Source organism: Diceros bicornis, chromosome 7, assembly GCF_020826845.1.
Source record: "Diceros bicornis minor isolate mBicDic1 chromosome 7, mDicBic1.mat.cur, whole genome shotgun sequence".
NCBI classification, from domain to species: domain Eukaryota; kingdom Metazoa; phylum Chordata; class Mammalia; order Perissodactyla; family Rhinocerotidae; genus Diceros; species Diceros bicornis.
Genome location: NC_080746.1, coordinates 48,947,708 through 48,969,454, shown reverse-complemented (window position 1 = coordinate 48,969,454; position 21,747 = coordinate 48,947,708). Strand labels below are relative to the sequence as shown.

At 37.4% G+C, this 21,747-nt stretch overlaps 1 protein-coding gene across 1 annotated transcript in view; it reads left to right on the top strand.

The window, feature by feature from the left end:
• The window catches only part of ANKRD42 (ankyrin repeat domain 42), a gene marked incomplete at its 5' end in the record, with an annotated part of 45,970 nt that extends 24,482 nt beyond the window's left edge, over positions 1 to 21,488 (top strand). Inside the window, 5 exons of the mRNA XM_058546219.1 lie at positions 1,200 to 1,305; positions 5,180 to 5,355; positions 10,104 to 10,230; positions 13,607 to 13,751; positions 21,356 to 21,488. Of these exons, the coding sequence (XP_058402202.1) occupies positions 1,200 to 1,305; positions 5,180 to 5,355; positions 10,104 to 10,230; positions 13,607 to 13,751; positions 21,356 to 21,445 (644 nt within the window). The remainder of the gene's footprint in view (positions 1 to 1,199; positions 1,306 to 5,179; positions 5,356 to 10,103; positions 10,231 to 13,606; positions 13,752 to 21,355) is intronic.
• Positions 21,489 to 21,747: the final 259 nt, after the last annotated feature.

Genomic DNA, 21,747 nt, shown 5'->3' with positions numbered 1-21,747 from the left:
CAACAACTAGAGATTTTTATAAGTCAGGAAGTAATTAATGGCAAAAAGTATTTGGTTGTTAAAATACATACAATAGGAATTCAGGAGTAGGAATTCGGGAACAGAAGAAGTTGCTAGGGGTTAAATTATTGAGGAAGTGTTCATGGGAATTCAGAAATAATACCTTATGTTTCTATGACACTCAATAGGGTGCAAAACTGTCATCACACTTAATCTTTATTGTAATTTTATGAAGCAGCAGTGTACTCTCCTTGTAAGTATGAAATCAACTCTGTAAAAGATGAGGAAATTGAGGTCCAGAGGGATCAGGTTTCTTGACTGAGGTTACATAGCTAGTAAGAGCAGAGCTGAGATTTCATTCATTTTTTTCATTCATTCATTCACTCATCAACTCTATAGATATTTCTTGAGGGTCTATGTGTGCCAGCCACTTGCTAAACTCTGTTCTGTCCTCTAGTCTCATGGTTTAGTAGACATAAACTCAGATCTTTTAAGTCTACTAAGTTTTTTCCCCACAGTTTCCCTAAGTCTTGAGTTGGACCTAGAAGGATGGGTAGAAGTTAGATGAGCACATAGTTGAGTGATGGGCACTAGGTGAGAAAACATGTAAGCAGAGTTGTGGAGGTGAAAATTAATATTGAGTGCATGTGTTTTAAGGACAAGATCTAGAAAAAGATGGTTAACAGTTGAGGTAATCAATGAAGGGCCTATACATTTTGAGTTGTGAGGGTCAGGAGAATAAGCTGTAAGATGGCACAAGATTTTTGAAGTCATTGTGGGTCCCTATGGCTGGATTGTGCTCACATTCTGGTCTGATACAAGATTGGTTAGGAGCTATATAGATAGCAGACGAGCACTGGATAAGGATTAGAAAAACCTAGATTCTAGTTTCAAATCCATTACTTTCTACGTGTGTGATGTTAAATAAATAACCTCTTTGAGCTACAACTTTTATATCTGTATATAGAATTTTCTGTATAGGGGCTGAGCACAGTAGATATTTGATTAGATGTTTGTCTAATGAATGAATAAATGAAATAGAGAAAGTAACATCTGCCCAACCTACTTTTGTTGGTTATTGCTAGGATCAGTACTTATGAAAGTACTCTCTAATGCTACTGTCCAAAATTTTAGAAAATTGTTACTAGTAACGATAACTTTTTTGTGTATTTTCTGGTTATTATTATTACTTTTTACAGCTGCTGGACAAGGCCACATAGAGTGTTTGCAGTGGATAATTAAAATGGGAGCAGACAGTAATATTACCAACAAAGCAGGGGAGAAACCCAGTGATGTGGCTAAGAGGTATCCCTATCCACTTTGCTCCTTTGTTTTGTTTTTAAAGTTTTGTATGTACTTCCTTATATTTAGAAATCTCTGAGGATTTAATAGAATTATTTGCTGATGGAATGGCAATTTTCAAGCTGAATTAACATTTGACAGTATATCAGCTCTTCTCAAGCAGTGATTCTCAACTGGGAGGTAGTATTGTCCCTTTTCTGGTGGGGAGGGACATTTCGAAATGACTGGAGACCATCACTAATATTTAGTGAGGTCAGGTCCAGGAATGCTAAATGTTCTACAGTGCTCAGAACAGTGGGGCACAATGAAGAATTGTCGCCCCAAATGCCAGTACCTGTTGAGAAATATTGTGTGATTAAAAAGGAGTAATCAAAAGGAGTCCCATGGGTTTTGAAACAAATTTTGATATTTACATTTGAATTAAATGTAATACTTATTATCGAACACCTCTAGCTCATTCAAGTCAGGTCCTCAAGGAATCCATTTGTTCATTTGGTTGTTTTTTCATTCAACTTCCTGTATACTTACCATGTTCTAAGTGCTATGATTAGTGTCAAGATTACAAAGATGAAAAAACACAGTCCTTGCCTTCAAGGAGCTTATAGTATTGTGGAAAAACATATGTACAAACATAATTATTATTAATTATCATTATATCATATCACATGTTATATATAAGGTACAGTAAAAAAAGGTACAGAAGAAGTGCCCAAGTCTTCCTATTTGCAAGTTATGGAGGAGAAACGTTAATATAGATGTGATGGTAAGAGTTATGAAAGAAACTTAGGGGGAGAGAATTTATATAGAGGTCAGGGAAAACTTTTATTTTTTTGGAGGAAACACTTTTTTTATGCCAACACTTGAAGGAGAAGGAGTTCTAAGGATAACACTTTGTGTGTTTGAGGAACTGCATGTGGTTCAGAACTGCATGAATCATAAAGTAGGAGTGTAGGCTAAAAGTTGCAAATGAGGCTTGACAGGAGGCAAGGACCTAATCGTTCATTAAATTGCCATGTAATTTTTGTTTGTGAGTTCATGTTCCTTAGAATTTTGTCTGTGGAATTTCTTTTTTCTTCTTTATTTTTTTTGTGAGGAAGATCAGCCCTGAGCTAACGTCCATGCCAATCCTCCTCTTTTTGCTGAGGAAGACCAGCTCTGAGCTAACATCTATTGCCAATCCTCCTCCTTTGTTTTTTTCCCCCCAAAGCCCCAGTAGATAGTTGTATGTCATAGTTGCACAGCCTTCTATTTGCTGTATGTGGGATGCGGCCTCAGCATGGCCAGAGAAGCGGTGCGTCAGTACGCGCCTGGGATCCGAACCCGGGCCGCCAGTAGCGGAGCGCGGGCACTTAACCGCTAAGCCACGGGGCCGGCCCCTGTCTGTGGAATTTCTTTGAAGCTTTTGAGTGTGGTTTTCTTGTACCATGTACCTACGATCTTTATCAACTCAGGCCCACTTTATTTTTATTTTTTAGAACAGTTTTATCAAGGTATAATATGGATACAATAAATTATTTACACATATTTGTATAGTACAAACTGTTGAATTCTGTTATGTATACACCTATGAAAGCATCACTACAATCAAGATAGTGAATATATCCATCACCTCAAAAGTTTCCTTGGTTCTTTTTGTAATCTCTCTCCCTTCCACTTCTCCCCATTGCCTCTTCCCCAAGCAAACACTGATCTGCTTTCTGTCACTATAGATTAATTTGCATTTCCTAGAGTTTTATATAAATGGAATCATACAGTATGTACTTTTGTAGATCTGGCTTCTTTCACCCAGCATAATTATTTTGAGATTCATTCATGTGTATTAGTGGTTATTTCTTTCTTGTTGTTGAGTAGTATTCCATTGGATGTAGAATTCCATAGTATTCCATAGTTTGATTATCCACTAACCTGTTGAAGGACATTTTGATTGTATCCATTTTTTGGTGATTATGAATAAAGCTCAGGTACAAGTTTTTGTGTGAACATAGGTTTTCAGTTTACTTGGGTAAATACTCAGGAGTAGGATTGCTGGGTCATACACCAAGAGTATGTTGAACTTTGTAGGAAACTGCTAAAGTGACTTCCAAAGTTACTATACCAATTTGCATTCCCACCAGCAATGGATGAGTGTTTTTGTTGCTCCTTATTTTGTCAGCATTTGATATTGTCAGGTTTTTTGATTTTAATAATTCTAATAGATATGTAGTGGTATCTTACTGTGGTTTTAATTTACCTTTTCTTAATGAAAAATGATTTTGAGCATCTTTTCATATATGTATTTGCCATTTGTATATTTTCCTTTGGTGAAGTGACTGTTCAGATCTTTTGTCCACTTTTTAAAATTGGATCATTTTCTTATTGTTGAGTTTTAAGAGCTCTTTATATATTCTGGATACTAGTTCTTTCTCAGATTTCTGTTTGCGAAAATTTTTCCCAGTTGTGGCTTGTTTTTTCACTCCTCTAACAATGTCTTTGTAGAGCAAAAATGTTTATCAATTTTTTCTTGTATGGATTATGCTTTTAGTATCATATCTAAGAAATCTTTGATTAACAGCAAGTCACAAAGATTTTCTCCTATGTTTTCTTTTATATGTTGAATAGTTTTAGGTTTTACATTGAAGTCTATGATCCATTTTGAGTTAATTTTTTGAATATGGTATGAGGTATGCATCCAAGTTTGTTTTTTTTGTATATGGGTATTCAGTTGTTTTAGCACCATTTGTTGAAAAGCCTGTCCTTTCTCCACTGTATTGCCTTTGTGTTTTTGTCCAAGTCGGTTGTCCATGTATGTGTAGGCTTATTTCTGGACTCTGAATTTTGTTCATTGATTTGTCTATCTTTATACCAATATCACATGGATGATTTAGTACTATGGGTTTTTCTGGAGCTGTTCTTAACTTCTGGCCCATGTTTCTTTCTCATTCAAGCATCAAAATGCTAGGTATGAGTGTCGTGTTATAGAAATAACCTTGAATCTGGCATAAAGCAAGTCGTCAGTAAAAGATAGCTGTTAAATTACAACCTAGTAATAATAGAAGTAATGAATTCTATTAACCTTACAACTTCCTACATATGTTTATTACTATATCTTTAATGATTTGCAGTGCCTGGTGAAAGGTAAGGATATATGTGTGCATGTGCATGTGGTTATGTAAGTATGTGAAAAAAATAAGATTTGAGGTTTTTGTCTTTAGTGAGTAATTCTCCATGTCCTTATAGAAAGCATTAAACATTTCAATTAGTGAAACTATGGAAAAAATGTGCAGATTCCTTGCAATAACAACAACTCTAAACCAAGAGAATACTACTGGAAGCTTCATAGAGATGTGGGAAAGAGCAAAGAAAATAGAAAAGGTGGATGAAAAAGTTATTATTTTTTCATTAAATTTGAAAGCTGTGCCAAGTGCCTTGGGTTGAGGAAGGATGAAGATTAAGAGAGCTAGAGCTATAATTAACCCTAAAACTGAAACCAGATCTAATTCTACAACCTAAATTAAGCCATCAAAAAAAGGTAGTAAATACAAGTAATCAAGTAGGGTAGTTCTGGGTTTTTTGTTCAGTTTAGCAGCTCCGTTTGGGACCCACCAAATATTCTTTTGATATTGGGTCTCCCTCCCAGTTGGATTTTTGCCCATAAAAATTATGGAATTAGTCTTTATAATATTTCTGCTTGTCCTTAGTGTCCAGCAACTGTTTGAATTTCCCACGCAGCTAGATATACATCGAATTGTCACTGACCTTCAGATACAGTTTTGCTCCTTTACTGGTTGGTGGGTTGGTAGCATAATATACAGAGTGTAAGTCCCTAAATTAAGTTCAAACTGCAGTTTCAATTTGAAGAAGATTGTGGATCTTGTTAATTATTGATTCTTTCCTACAGGTTTGCCCATTTAGCAGCAGTAAAGCTATTAGAGGGACTACAGAAGTATGATATTGATGATGAGAATGAAATTGATGAAAATGATATGAAGTTTTTTATAAGACATGGTGTTGAGGGAAGCACTGATGCCCAGGATGATTTATGTCTCAATGAGTCAGATAAAACAGATGCCAGAAGTAAGTATGCCACCTCTGTCACGATTTATCCTTTAAGAAATACCATAGCCAGTTTTTACCACAACTTTGGAAATTATTCTAAAGACAATTACCATCTACAAAGTAAAATAGTTTGATATTTTTTTGGGAACCAGAACTAGTACATATTTTTGTACTAGGGGTTATTGAACATATAAAGAATGTAAGACATGATCTCTGTCCCTCAAGGAGGGAAAAGTTATACAAGAGGGAAAAATACTGAACTGGCTCATAGGAAACAGGGAAAGAGACATCTGAAGGATTTCAATGGCAAATTATTTTTACAGATAATACTAACAACAAATATTTAATGAGTGTCTACTATTTGCCAGACACTGTTGTAGGTATTAGAGAAATGGTGAAAAAAACAAAGTCCTTGCCCTGCCACCAGGAACTTATATTCTGGTGGTGGTAGTGGTTGGGGGAGGGTGACAAATAATTAATAAGAAAATAGATAAAGAAAACAAAGTAGGGTGGTGCTATAGATAAGAGAACCATTAGAGGAGGCCTCTATGAGAGGGTGACATTTGAGAAGACACCTAAATGATGAGAAGAAGCCATATGAGGATCTTAGAAGAACATTCCAAGCAGAGGGAGCAGTATGTGTGAAGGCCATGAGGTGGAATTGAGCTTGATCAGTGTGGTTGGAGTAGAATCCCGACCAAGGAAGTAGTGACAGATAACGGTGGAGAGGTAAGCAGGGACCCAATCAGATCATATAGGGTCTAATAAAGATTACAGATTTAGATTTTACGCCATTGGAAGGTTTTGGGGTCGGGAATGATGTGATCTGATTTATGTTTAAAAATAATATCACTCTAGCTGCTGGGTCGAGAATAGATTGGGAAGTGGAGGGGAGCATTTCAGGTGGATTATGAATAGGTGGGAAGAGAACATACTCACCTGCCAATTAAGGTTAGATGAAGTTTCTGATATAATTTAAATTTGCCAAGGATATTAAATCAGAATTTTACAAGAGCAGATGCAGAATATCTGCATAGATCTCCTGGGCTCCTAGAGTCCCTGGTGTGGGCCTGCAACTACCAGTGATGCTGGAAAGCTCCATTCCTGTTTTGCTTCAGCCTTTTTATCCTCAAGGCTTTCATTGTCATTCCAGAAGAGCTCACATAAACAATCTATGTATTTCCATTTAGTGATATTTATATACCAGGCTTTTTAGGTTTTTGAACCAAACAGCATTAGTGAGACCATACTTTATCTGGAGAGTGGTGAGAGAGAAAGCCAAATCAGGATCCAGTTGGCCTTGACTATTTTTGCCTCCAGGTTTCCAGTGTTGTGGAAAGCCCATTTCCCTTCACAAGGCAAAAGTAGAAGAGAGGAGATCAGTTAGGGAGCCGTTCAGGAGAGAATCGATGATGGCTTGGACTAGGTAGAGATGAAGGGGGTGGTGAGAAATGGTCAGACTTGGGTGTATTTTGAATTTGCTGATAGATTTGGATATAAGGTGTTAGAGAACAAGAGTAATCAAGGATGACTCTTAGATTCTCGGCCTGGGCTACTAGGCGGTAAGTTTAAAAGGACTGTTCACTCAGGATAGAGTAGCAGGGAAGGCTTTTCAGAAGTGGAATTTGGACTTTTCTTTGAAGCATGACCAGGACTTAGAGAGACAAAGCAGATGAGGGAGGCATTCTACTTATCTAACATATATTTGAATGTATACTGTGTGCACAGTCCTAGATTAAGAGCTATAGCAGTGCATCAGAAATAGTCTTGCTTTCTGGAATTCAGAAAATATTCTGAACCTTTCAATATAGTACTAAAAGAAGCAACTGAAATTGTGCATAATCAGTTCTTCTTTCCCATCATTCAACGTCTATTTATTGAGTATCTGTTATGTGTCAGGCACTGTTCTAGGTGCTAGGGTTACATTGGTGAACAGACAAATTATTTCTCCATGTTCACTTGTTTCCTAAACTGGTCTGATTTTTTATTTTTTATTATTACTTTTTTTTGTGAGGCAGATCAGCCGTGAGCTAACATCTGCCAATCCTCCTCTTTTTTGCTGAGGAAGTCTGGCCCTGGGCTAACACCCATGCCCATCTTCCTCCGCTTTATATGGGACGCTGCCACAGCATGGCTGGACAAGTGGTGCGTTGGTGTGCACCCGGGATCTGAACCCCAGGCCGCTGCAGCAGAGTGCGCGCACTTAACCGCTTGCACCACCGGGCCGGCCCCTGCTTTTTTATTTTTTAAAGCTATGAAAATCTTGATCATCTGTTCTTTGTTTTCCACAATGGCAAGATTAATAACCTACCATATTCGTTAGTGAGGTTTCCTGGAATAGTTTTGTAATTTCATTTTTTTCTTTCATACTAATTGCATTATGGAGACATATATGCCAAAGATTTAATTTTTGTGATTACCAGCTGAAGGACAATCTTATTAAATGGTGTCTTAGTGGGCTTAGGTTGCCGTAATAAAATATCATTGACTGGGTCGGGGGCTTAAACAACAGAAATTTATTTTCTCACAGTTTTGGAGGCTAGAAGTCCCAGATCAAAATCCGGCAGGGTCTGTTTCTAGTGAGGACTCTCTGGCTTGGAGACAGCTGCCTTCTCGCTGCACCCTCACACGGTGGGGAGAGAGTAAGCAAGCTCTCTGGTGTCTCTTCTCATAAGGGTACTAATCCCATTGGACCAGGGCTCCACCTTCATGATCTAATATAACCCTAATTACCTTCCAAAGGTTCCATCTCCAAATACCATCACATTGGGGGCTAGGGCTTCAACATATGAATTTTGAGGAGGTACAAACATTGTTATGAATTCATTAATCATTTGTTTAACCATTCGTAACTCATTGAGTTATGAACCAATGGTTGAAGATTAAAGTACTCAAAATTAGTGAGTAAAAGTAGGAATATTTCTTTCTCTCAAGGGAATGTGTGATTAGGTTGAAGCAAATGGCTATCTAGGAGCCAGAAGGACAGTGACTTATATGGCTTATATAACATCTCAGTGTTATAATTATTAATGAACATGTTTGGAACTAAATTGAAGTCTAGTAATTGGAGCAAATTTTAATTCCTGTAGTATTTTTACTGGTGGTTCAGCTACTGGCATACAACTCTCCTGACAGAATTTTTATTCTCCAAAATCCAGCCGCTTCTTGGGACACTAGGTTTTGCCAGAGCACCTATAGGGGACTGGTTGGATTTCTTATCTTTCCAGACTTCCTGGAACTGAGCCTCAATTCAGCGCATTCTTTAGTGACTTATGTTTAGGGTCATGGCATCATACAACCCTATAACCCTGAGGTTTGCCTCCTGGCTTGACATTCCAATTGTCACATGTCATCCAGCATCCAGTCACCTTCAGTGACAAGGCACTCACTATTGCCCAGGAGGCCCATTTCCATCTTTCGACAGGGTTCTTGTGAGGATTAAAATATGTAAGGTCCTTAGTGTAGTGTCTTGCACCTCATAGATACTCCCCAAATACATGATAGCTCTTATTGCTTTTGTTGAAAAGTTTCTCGTTTGTTGAGTTAAAAATCTCACTTCATGGAGTTAATCCCAATTAATCCTAGCTCTTGCCTCTGATGACCCCACAGAACAGCTCTTTCAAAATATAGCCTTCAAATATTGAAGAAATTATTATGTAAGCTAAATAGCCATAGTTCTTTTGATCTTATGTAACATTTTTAAAATCCCCTCTACTTGCTTGCTAGTAGTTATGGTGGTTCCCAAACCTGTCTGCCCATCAGAGTTGTCTGAGGAGCTTTTACTGAGTACCAATACCTAAATTTGTAGGTCTGGTATGGGGCTCAAACATGTACATTTTAAAAAAGTACCTCAGTTGATTCTGATGTCTGTAGTTTTGAACCTGCAGCTCTAATCTATTGAGAGATAAATCAGAGTGGTAAGTGTTAGAAGTGTAAGTATTAAGTATAAGTGTGAGGTATGTGTAAGTCTTAGAGAAGAGGCTGTGATTTCCTAACCTGATCCCCAAAAGCAGCGTTTCTCAACTTCTATACATTGACATTTTGGGCCAGATACTTATTTGTTAAGGGGGCTTCTCTTGTGCATTTTAAGATGTTTAGTAGCATCCCATACCCACTAGATGCCAATAGCCTGTTCCCCTCCACTGCCAAGTTGTGACAAGCAAAAATGTCTCCAGGTGTTGCCAGATGTCCTTTGGGGGAGAAAATCGCTCTACACTGAGAACATCTACAAAGGATAGAAATATCATAGTTTTGATAGTTGGAGAATAGCTAAAAGGAGCTCTCAACACACTTACTTCTCTCAGTATCCTCCTGCATAGGTGTTACAACTGACTAATCATAAAATTGGGGAGATGGATTAGTTCTTCTTTCTTTTAAATGAATCAAGCATATTTCAGTTTTTCTAATTTTCTGACATACAGTAGATTATGAATGGTCCTATCATATACCACAAGTCGTAAAATACTGGTATTTTTCTTTAAACTTGCCTTAAACCTTCTTCTTCATAATATTAATAGTCATAACAATCTGATATATCCTCCAATAGCAGGAAAAGAATCCTCCATTTAGATATTTCATTGCTTGTTCATCGTAATATTCTGTTACTGATATTTATCATTCTATGTATGTGCCACCCTTCCATCATCCCCCTCCCCAAACCACACAGATACTGGCTCTAGAGGAAGAATATGCTCCAGGACAGCATCCTGTGAGCACATGAGCTGTTATCTGTCTAAACTAGGTTCCTATTCAACTCTGTCTTGCAGTGAGAGCTTATAAGAAAATTGTAGAGTTGAGACAGCTCCTGGAAATTGCTGACAGCAACTATAAACACTTGGGAGGGATAACAGAAGAAGATCTAAAGCAGAAGAAAGAACAGCTTGAGTCTGAAAAGTAATGTACTCAAAACTTGAATGGTTTATTTATACTTACCTCTCTAAATGCCATATGAGGGTTTGTTGACCAGTAACTTGTTTTTTTATCCCCACTAGAGGGTGTAAGATTCCATCCTGTTTTCCTCCTAAGCCCCCAGATGGAGAAGGTTTAAGATATTTTTTTAATTGCGGTAAAATCCACATAACATAAAATGTATCATCTTACCCATTTTTAAGTGTACAATTCAGTCGTGTTAACTACGTTATGTTTTTGCACAATCTCCAGAACTTTTTTCACCTTGTTCATCTTGTGAAACTGAAACTCTATAAGGAGTTTCATCTTGTTCATCTTGTGAAACTGAAAATCTATAAGATTTTTTTTTGAGACCACAGTTAGAGTTTTTTAACCAACACAGTCTCTAACCATCCTCTATCAAATTGGACTGCTTACTCAGGACTCTGAGACCCAGTCCTGTGTTCACTGACCATAGTACCCCGTCAGAGAATGCTCTCATGTCTAGAGGCAGTGAGCAGTTGCATAGCTGACCTCACCTTTTACTTCCTGCACCCTAAATTAGCTCTCTGCACATTTGGGACCTCTCTGATTAATTAATGGCTGCTGGAATAGAGGATGCCTAGTGCTTGTTTCCTTCCCCTGCCTCTCTGCCTGTCTATCTGCTTTCCAGAGTGAGCAGGGAACAAAGGGAGACAGGAGAGGAAACTTCTACTTTAATCAAATCATGGGTCTGTAAAGAGCAGTACACGTGGGTTCTCCGCTTTCTTTCTCTTTCCTTTGGTTAGGTCTCTTTCCCTCATACTCTTAGAACCTCTTGTTTCCCTTTCCTCCACCCCCTTCTGAATATAGCCTCAGAAAGAGGTCTGGTATATATATTCAGAGTAAGATCTAAATCTTTGATAAGGGTAAATGTGTTCTTCTTCCATGGATACTTGGGAATTTGAACAGAAGGCAAAGCCTTAAGACGAAATACTCTTAGTGGGATTTTGCACACTAGGAACTTGTGGCAGACCCCCTGATTTTTTTTTTTAATCGGGGGCCTTCTTGATATCTCACAAATCATATCATATAGGTAGCTGTCCACTGCCTCTATATTGATTAAAGTGATTTGAGATGTGAAATATTTTTAGTATTGGCCTTTTGCTTAAGAGCCTAGCTAAAAGTTCTTAGATCCCTTGTAGTCTAGAAGAGCACTTCACAGTAGAGCAATTATTTCCTAGATAATGAGCTTTAAATTTTGGTTGTCTTTGCTTCTGTTCTAAGGCAGATGACTATAGTACTGCCACTGCTGCTTGAATTACTTCTGATCACTACTGTATGATAGGCACTAGATAAGCCTCTTATATACATTATCTCGTGCAGTCTTTACAGCTCCATGAGCTATTATCTACAGCTCCATGAGCTATTATCTCACTATGCAGATGAGGAAACCAAGACTTAATATAGAGGTTAAGTGACTTGCATAAAGTCACAAAGGGAGGAGTAAGGATGGAGCCAAGATTTGAAGCCTGAATCCATAGAATTCCAAACCTGTAATCTAAGCTCATTATGATTTTAGTAGTCCTTAATGGAATTTTTAACTCTAATGTTCACATTTCAGTGTGAAATGGTTATAGTATTGATGTAAATGATTTTGAGCAGAATTTTTTTTTAAAGATTGCATTAGCCTTTGTGCCAGAAAATAGTTTCATATCAGCTAAGACTATGGTGTTTCTTCTGAGTAAGCTTTAATTCTTCTCTAAAATTTGTTCCCCACTTTGTGTTGAGTGCATCTGAAGACGTTTGTTTTTTTGGGCACAAACTCCTGATCTTAGATCTAATTGTAAAGAAAAACTGGATAAGTATTGGTTTGAAGTATGTCCTTTTGATGTTGTTGTTATCCATTAGTTAGATCACACTCACAACAAAACATGGTTGTATTACTCTGTCCTGGGGATGATTTTCCCTTCTTATTTGCTGAATTTTAGGTTTCCACAATTGACATTCTTCTTCCTTAGCCCCAATCTTAACCCCACTCACTTTCATACTAGAGCTACTACTGTATACTCTTAGATTGTCCTCCTTGGAACCTGATGTCCAACCCAGCATGCCTTGGGAATTCTCTTTCCCTCACCATCCAGCTATAAGGCAAACAAACAAACAAACAAACAAACAAAACAAAGCCCTGGTTCAAGTCACAGCATCTCCTGTCTGAATTAATTTTAACATCTTCCTGATATGTCTCCCAGCTTCCTGTCCCTGCCCCCTAATCCCCTACCCCCATTCTCTGCAGTTTGTTCTCAACACAGCATCCAGAGTAATCATGTTAAAACCTAAGTCAGATAAATCTCACATGCTGTTGACTGAAAGAAGCCAGGCACACAAATATATATAATGTACAATTTCATTTACAAGCATAGGCAAAACTAATCTAACATGATAGGTATATATAGTCACCTATTCACTGCCTATGGGAAATGAGGATTGCCTGGGAAGGGCATGGGAAACTTTCTGAAGTGATGGAAATATTCTATATTTTGGTAGTGGTGGTGGATGCAAGGGTTTATACATTAATCAAAATTCAATGAATTGTTCACTTGATGTTTGTGTATTTCGCTCAAAGTAAATTTTACATCATTAAAACAAAAACAAAAACAAAACAAAAATCTAAGTCAGATCATGGCATTTCTCTGGTCAGACCCTCCATTGGCTTCCCATTTCACTCACAGTGAAACCTTGGGTCCTTGCTAGAGTAAAAGCTTGGGTCCTTGCTATGACTTATACGGTGCTACTTATCTTACCTTACCTCTCTGACCTACTACTCTCCCTTTTATACTTTAAACTATTCCAGCCACATTGGCCTCTGGTTTTCTTCCAATTCACTAGGCATACTTCTACCTTAAGGCCTTTGCACTTGCTGTTCTCTCTGTCTGGAATGCTCTTCCCCCAGATGTCTACTTGATTATCTCTCTTATTTCCTTTAGGACTTTGCTCCAAAGTCTCCTTCTCAGTAAGGCCTTCCCTGGCCACTGTGTATGAAGTGTTAACCCTCTCCTCGACAATATTTTATATCAATCTTTCTTGCTTTATTTTTTTCTCCTTTACCATTTATCACCTGCTAATAAACCATTTGTTTACTTATTTATTTTCTTTACTGTCTGTCTTACTCCACTACTAAGGTAAGCCACATGATGGCAGATTTGACTTGTTTTGTTTACTATTGAATCCCTAGTATCTAGATCAGTGCTGGCTCATAGTAAATTCTCAATAGATATTTGTTGAATAAATGATTTCTTTGTTTTATTTGCCTTAAATACAATGCATGGATGCGTTTCACTATTACCAAAAATAATTGTTAGTTGATACTGGAGATTGACTGAAAACAATTTTTTTTGGATAGGACTATCAAAGAGCTTCAGGGCCAGCTGGAGTATGAACGACTACGCAGAGAAAAATTAGAATGTCAGCTGGATGAGTGTCGAGCAGAGGTGGATCAACTCAGGGAGACACTGGAAAAAATTCAGGTCCCCAACTTTGTGGCTGTGGTTAGTATCCTTCTTAACACGTTTATCTTTCTCATGATATTCAAGAGTAGCTAAGAGTACAAACTTTGCCCTGGGGCTCTTTGGGTTTGAATCCTGGCTAAAACGCTTTTTGGTTTGGACAAATTGTTTTACCTCTCTGTGCCTTAGTTGTAAACTGGGGATAATAGTTTATACTTTCTGGAGTATTGTACAGATTAGAAGAGAATATATATATATATATATTCTAATGTATATATAAGTATATAACTATATATAAATATAACTGTATATATAAAAATTTATATATATATACACACACATACATACATATATATCCATATATATATATTGGTTAGAACAGCAGCCTGGTTCATAAGTGTGCTTGTTATTATTGTGCCATATAAGGACAAAATATTTTTTTATAAGCAGAGTATCAATAAGAATTCTAAGAGAGCTAGTGAGTGTGTATATTTTAACATTCTAAATAGCCAAAATAAAGTGCTTTGAATGGAGCCACGTAAGAAAGCTTTAGCTCCTCAAAAGTGCGGTTTTAAGAGTAGACAGGAGCCAGCATGGAAGTTGTCATAGCATCCCTTTGTTTAAATTACTAAGTAATAAAAACTAACATTTGTAACACTTTACCTTTGCAAAATTCTTTCACATGTTATCTTACCATATGTCATTTGATCTGCCCTCATTTAACATATGAGGAAACCAAGGCTCAGAGAGGTTAAGCAACTTGTCTAAATTCACACAGCTAATATGGTAGGATCAGTATTCAGTCTCTAGTTTTTGACTCCGTAGCCTTAGCTCTTTTCATAATTCCAAGCTGGAATATTATGAATTTAGAATTCAGAATATAGCTTTAGAATATAGAAAAATGCTTAGAGTGACAAATAAAAAGGACAAATATGTAGAAGGAAGCTAGAAAGAAACTGATATGAGAAACAAATAAAAAGAACCAATGCAGAAAAGCAGGTGGAGTAGAGAAAAGAGAGTGAAAGTGACAGCAAGAAACCCCGGTAGTTCTTCTACTTGAGGCCGTCTAGTCTCAGAGTGGAGCAGGCAGGAAGTGCACTGGGGAAACATTGACTCTCACTCTCTTCTGCGAGTGAAGACAGCCATGATGTGGCCTTGTGGACAGCTTGTGTGGCATAGTGTAGGGATTCAGGTACGTTTCATATTTTCCTTCCACAGGAAAATTTTGTCTTTAGTCATCTTGGGTGAGTTAACTGTTCCAGACCTGTTTCACCTCAAATCTGATCTATAATAAAAACTTCCTGGTTCCCTTTTATTTTGCACAAACTAATCATTAGTCTCTTTAATAACCACTTTTAGAATATTAAAATAATATATGTGCTTGTTGTAAAATGTTAAAAACAGGGCAGACGTTCCTTCCCACACCGAGTTTCACTCTCCAGAGGAAGCTACTATTAACGGTTTGGTATGTCATATTAGACAACATTCTATTCTCTACAAACACATATCTATATTTCTAGCATATACAAATGTAATCACTTTCTCTGGGTTTTGGTATCTCACCAGTGCTTAATTTTCCAAGGGACATAATTAAGTATAATAATCCATTCTCTTCATTTTTGCGGTACTCATCGTGTACCGCCTTTAGCCCCTGGGGAAACTTGAGTATAGAGAGGCCAGCCTGTGCAGCCTTTGTGATGTTGGCTAGAGGACACATACCTTTCATAAACTACCACTTACACTCCAAATCAGGAACTCTGCTGACTCCCACAGTCTCCTCAAAGGCAGGAACATATGTTGTTCTCCAGCTGCCTAGATCTTGTGGAGATCACCCAAGCTGCACACCTTTTGAGTCATTCCGTATTGATTGTCTACTTAGAAAAAATTTTTTTTTTTTTTGTGAGGAAGATCAGCCCTGAGCTAACATCCATGCTAATCCTCCTCTTTTTGCTGAGGAAGACCGGCTCTGAGCTAACATCTATTGCCAATCCTCCTCCTTTTTTTTTCCCCCAAAGCCCCAGTAGATAGTTGTATGTCATAGTTGCACATCCTTCTAGTTGCTGTATGGGGTACGCAGCCTCAGCATGGCCGGAGAAGTGGTGTGTCAGTGCGTGCCCGGGATCCGAACCTGGGCCGCCAGTAGCGGAGTGCGCGCACTTAACCGCTAAGCCACGGGGCTTGCCCCTGAACATTTTTGTTTTTTAGCTATTTAAAAATATGATTTTCTTGTCCAGAAGTGTCTGTCCTCAGGGTTGGTCTTTATTTCATACTCTCCAGCACATCCTCCCTCAAACCGTGCTCTCTACCAACAATGTGTAGGCTTTCAGGAGAGCCCTCTCCAAGGTCCTTGTACCCTGGGCCCATCGTTTTTTGCAGTCCTGCTTTCAATTATCCAATTTTTGTAAGTGAGCAAATGTCACTGACCTTTCATAGCAGCTGCACCCCTGGTGCTGTTTATTTTCTCTTCTGCAAAAGTTTCTGAGTCTCAATTTCGTCATCTGTAAGATGGGGATAAAAACCTACCTCACGGGATTGTATTGATGTTAAATGAAGTACTGTGTAGAAATCCTGAGGTATTTTCTGTGTAGTAATATTCGTAGTATTATATTCTCCCTTCCTTATGTCTTTTTCTCTTTTTTCCTTCCTTTCTTTCCATTTTCTATATTCGAGTTGAATAAACATAGTCAGTGGATAGATAAGTCTATAGAGCCCTATGCTGAGAGTAGGAGGAATTAGTTTGTTTTGGAGTCTAAATATATAGAGTATAAATAAAATGAACTTTTCATTCAGTGCTCATTTATATAGTTTCTTCTCAAGAAGCTCTGACTAAATCTTTCTCCTGCCACCTTCTGGCCAGGACCTATGATTGCATGCAACTTTTTCCCCTGTAAAAGAATCTGCACTAGTATAATTTTTATCCAGAAAAAAAATTCTTAGTGTAATTTCTTAGGATAGTCTGACATATATAATGCACTTAAATCGTTTTTTGATAATAATAATAGTAATAACTGGTTTTGATAGTAATAACTATTTTTATATGCTTTCTCACATATTATCTCGTCTTAGCCTGCATTAACCTAGCTCACCAGACTTATTTCTTTTTCTCTTTTCCTATATGTAGGCTGTCTTTTCTGTACTTGCCCTACACTTTCCCACCACCTAGTCTTTGTTCGTTTTGTCCATGTACCTTGAAGGCTCTCAGTTAACTCTGCCTCTCAAAATCCTACAGGAACCATCTCGTTTGTCAACCCTTTCGTAATCCCCTTGATCACATTATTATCTCTCCTTCTTTCACCAAGCACTTGGTACTGCTCTGAGGTCACCTCATCATTTGTATTATAATTTAGTTGGGCATTTACTTTACCTATAGTACCGCAAATTTAAGTTCCATGAGATCATCTAACTTATCTTAATAATGTCTTCGCATCATCAATAGCTATTGAGTACTTGTTTTGTGTTGGGCTCAGTGCTAAGAACTTTATATCTGGTAGGTGTTATCTTCATTTATAAATAAAGAACCAAATCTCAGGGAGAATAAAGAATTTGCCTTAAGTCACGTAGCTTGTTAGATGGGTAGCCATGATTTGAACCTAACTGCCTAGCCCCAAGTTGAGGCTTTTAACACCACTTGTTACTGCCGTTATAACCCCCTTGCCCTTCCTTCTCACTCACTGTGCTTGTAAGAAAATTTATTTTGAAAAATTGGTCTTTAAAAACATTTGATGATAACTCTTCAATAGAGTTAATTTATTTATAAAAACTTAAATATAAAATTTATAGTAATTTTGATACAATGTTATTTATTGTGCAGTTGTACACTTATTAATTCAAACATTTATTTCAAGATGTGTCTTAAGTTTGAAGTTGAGGTAATAAAGCTTCTAAAAGATAACACAGTAGGATACCTCCTTGACCTTGGTGTAGGAAAAAAATTGATAGATTGGACTTCGTTAAAATACGTGTTTAGTTCATCAGAGACAACGTTAGCAGATTGAAAAGACAAGCCAAAGAGTAGGAAAATATATTGCCTTCCTTGTATCCAGAATGTATAAAGAACTTATACAAATCAATATAAGAAAGGCAGACAACCCAGTAAAAAACTGGGCAAGACTTGAATAGACACTTCACAAAAGAAGATATCCAAGTGACCAATAAACATATGGAAATGTACTCCAAATCATTAGTTATCAGAAATGTAAATTAAAACCCAAACATATATACCCCCAGAATGGCTAAAATATATATATACTTTATATATTACCACCAGAATGGCTAAAATTAAAATAAAATAAAACAGACATTACCAAGCGTTGGTGGGGATGTGGGGCAACTGGAACTTTTATATACCACTGATGGGAGTGTAAATTGGTTTAAGTACTTTGGGAAAATTGTTTGGCAGTATCTGTTAAAGCTGAACATATACATGCCTATAACTCATTAATTCCTAGTGGAATTAGTATATGTCTCTTAATGTACACAGAGGGGGACCAAAAGACATGTACAAGAATGTTCATATCAGCATTATTATAAATATCTTCCAAACTAGAAAGAACCCAAATATTCTATCAACAGTAAGAATAAATACATTTTGGTATAATCTGTGAATTACTGCTCTACACATCACCATGGATCAATTTCACAAACATGATGCTGAGCAAAAGAAAACTATACAAAAGAGTACTGTGTGATTCCTAGCAGTCCAAAAATAGGTAAAATAAGTCAGTAGCGCCTGGGAGGAGGCAAATGGAGGCTTCTGGGATACAGGTAATGTTCAATTTCTTGATCTCTGTTGTGCTCACATTGGCTGGGTTCACTTTGTAAAAATTTATCAAGCTGTACATTTTTTCCTGTGTGCTCTTTGGTATGTATATTAAATAAAAATGTTTACTTAAGAGATTTAAACTGGTTGGGAACTATAATAAATTCAGCAGAGATGTCTGTCCACAAATTTATGCAGCACTGAACTCCTTATAGCTTCCATCTCCAAAAGTAGTCTCAATCAGGAATTCATTGTTCTAAAGCTAATGCTTGCTAATCAAGAATGGCCAAACTGGAACTGGTAATATTCTATGATTACTTCCATATTTAACTTACCCTTGTTTTCTGCCTGCAAGGGTATGGAACTGGGTTGGACTAGTCTCCATTGGGCCTCTCTCTGTCCTCTGACATTCTAAGCTATGGACCTGTAATGGTCCTTGGAACAATTTGAGGGCTTAAGTGAGCTTATTCAAGTTGAGGTATGTATGTATGAGGTATGTATATATGATACATATACTGCCAAACAATTTTGCCAAAGTACTTATCCAAGTTGAGCTTTTAGTCTAGGGAAGTTCTAAAAGTTTGTGATCTCTCTCTCTTTCTCTGGTTATACTGTTTTGATACTCTGTTAAGAAGAGTCTGTTCTACTAATCAAGAAGGTGGGATTTATCTCCTTTTATTTTCATATGCTTCCCAGAACTTCTGAGATTGCATGGAATTTTTTAAAACAAGAATTCCATATACCCAAGCAGTAATTTGTAGATACATAACCTCTGTCAACAGTTTTATCTGTAGTATTATTAATCTCTTCAACAAACCTGTAAATTCTTTCAGAATAAAAAAATACTGGTTATATTTAAAATATATACATTTTCACACAGAGTTGTTTAATTTTGTTGTTGCACTAGACTGAATTTACTGTTAGAACTGCTTTCGGTGCCTAAGCACCATGATTCATATATTCAATATCTCAATATTATGGTTCTCTTTTCTTGAGTTTTGGAGAAAACACATATTAGGAAGAAATATGTTTCTGGCTGTAATTTATGATTAAAAAAATGAGTAATCTTGGTGAAGAAGTTTCAAATGCAGAAACTTCTGGAATTTGAAAGTTTGGAACTTTCAGAGAACGCTCACTGGAGGCCTGTCGAGTGCCAAGCACATATTTTCTTTTAAACTAGTACAGTGAGGCTTGATTTGATAGAACGAGTTACATATTTGGTGTTAGTAGAGGCTTTGGTATTTAACCATTATTTCTAGAGTATTTGGAATCCTTAAAACCTCCTTTAGAAGTTAGCATACGTGAAAGGGAAAGGAAAATAAACATTACTGTTTCTGAAGGTCTTCTAAACTCTATTAAGCACTAGAAAATTGGCTACCTCTGGCTAGTAGCTACCTCTCTTTTCCTACATTTTCTATGTTCTTTCTCTAATTCCATCTAGTTGGATGAGGTTAAAATTCTGCCCTACCTCAGTGTTTTTCTTTCATGGACATCTTTGCATCCATCCGCTAATGATCTTGAGGACCTCCTGGAACTTCAGGGACGAATGGAGCACATTCTTTTATATCTGCTACTCCACCGCAGACTCCTGAGTGGGAACCGGATCTTGTTCCTTTTTGATACCTACAGTATAGTGTATACAGTACAGTTGTAGAAACTAAATGATTGAGCATACTTTTTGCTGGAAGACAGGATTAAGGAATGGTTATAATATGAACTTTTGGTGTCAGACAAAATTTAGATTTGAATCCTGTCATTTAATTACTTTTGTGACCTTGGAAGTCTTTGACTTCTGTTCCTGCATGTGTAAAATGTTGGTAATACTACCTACCTCACCTTGTTATATATGTAAAGTATGAAATACGGTGGTGCCAAATGCCAAGTCCTGTTAAAAGGTTTGTTGTTATTGGTTTTCAAATTAATTGGTAAGCTTTTTCAAAGGAAGAGATCTATAATACCCTATGTCCACTGGTGCCTTGCCACACTGTAAGGGAGGGCTACCAGATTCTCCATCTGTTCCTCTCTCAAGTTTGCAGCTGAGAGAGGGGGAAGGAACAGACACATGGTTCTGTTTTTCCAGGTGGTGTTGGGAGCTTACGTCCGTGTTCACACACTACTGTAAGAGTTAAGCTGACTGACCTCATTAGCAAAGGTGTGGGCAGGAACACCCTGGGGAATACTAACTCCAGCCCTGGGGACATGTGCCTTGTGCTGTTCTTGGAGCCCCTGCATTCAGATCTGTCCTGCCTCACTGAGTGCAGAGCATTTGTGACTGGAAGAATTATTCAAAGATGATTAACATCTAGTGAGCATCCACTGTGTCTCTAGCCCTCTCTTGCTCTTTCCCATAGCATTTATTAAGTGAATCTTCTGTGCCAGGTCCTGAGAATACCACAATGGATGAGAAATATTCAGAAACAGTGGGTGGCAGGGCAAAGTGGAAAAGGAGACAAGAGCAGTAGAGGGATGTTGTGTGAACATGGATGAGGGAATGGAGGAGCCAGAAAATGTGATTGCTAGCACTATGGGCTTGCAAAGAACCCAGAGGATGACATACTAACGCTGTGCATTTCATTTAGCAGTGTGTTATGAAAAGTTAGTCTAAGAGAGAAGCAGAAACAATAAGATGTTCTCTTTTGGGGATATATTGGGTAGAGATAGTACTGGATGTTTCTCAATGTGCCTCCCAGTCTTATGAGTCAGTACAGTGTGATGCACGGGTAGTTCAGATTTAAGAACTTGTTTACACAAAATCCTAAAAGAAATTTAGTCCAGAGTTGAAAATATTAGTACGGTTAAATTTTTGCTTTTGGAACAGATAATGTAGAAAGATGAAGATGTGTCTAGGACAGAAATATTGTTTGGCTTTCTTTTCCTTTGTTTATAGGAAGATGACTCTTCTTGTGAATCAAGCAAAGAGAAGAGGCGAGTGAAGAAAAAGATGTCTTCTGGGGGAGTTTTTGTGAGAAGGTACTAATCAGTGAAATAACTAAATAAACTTGCTTGGTTTTTATCTTTTATTTTTAAGTTGATATAAATGTAAATCTATATAAACTCTTCTCAGAATTATTCTGATATGCTATTACTCCAGTTCTGAAGGCAGAAATATAACATCAAAGGGATGTTAAAATTACATGCCTCAGTTGTACTCCTCCTTCCAATATACTTTTTTTTTTTTTTTTTTTGTGAGGAGATCAGCCCTGAGCTAACATCCGCCAATCCTCCTCTTTTTTTTGCTGAGGAAGACAGCCCTGGGCTAACATCGGTGCCCATCTTCCT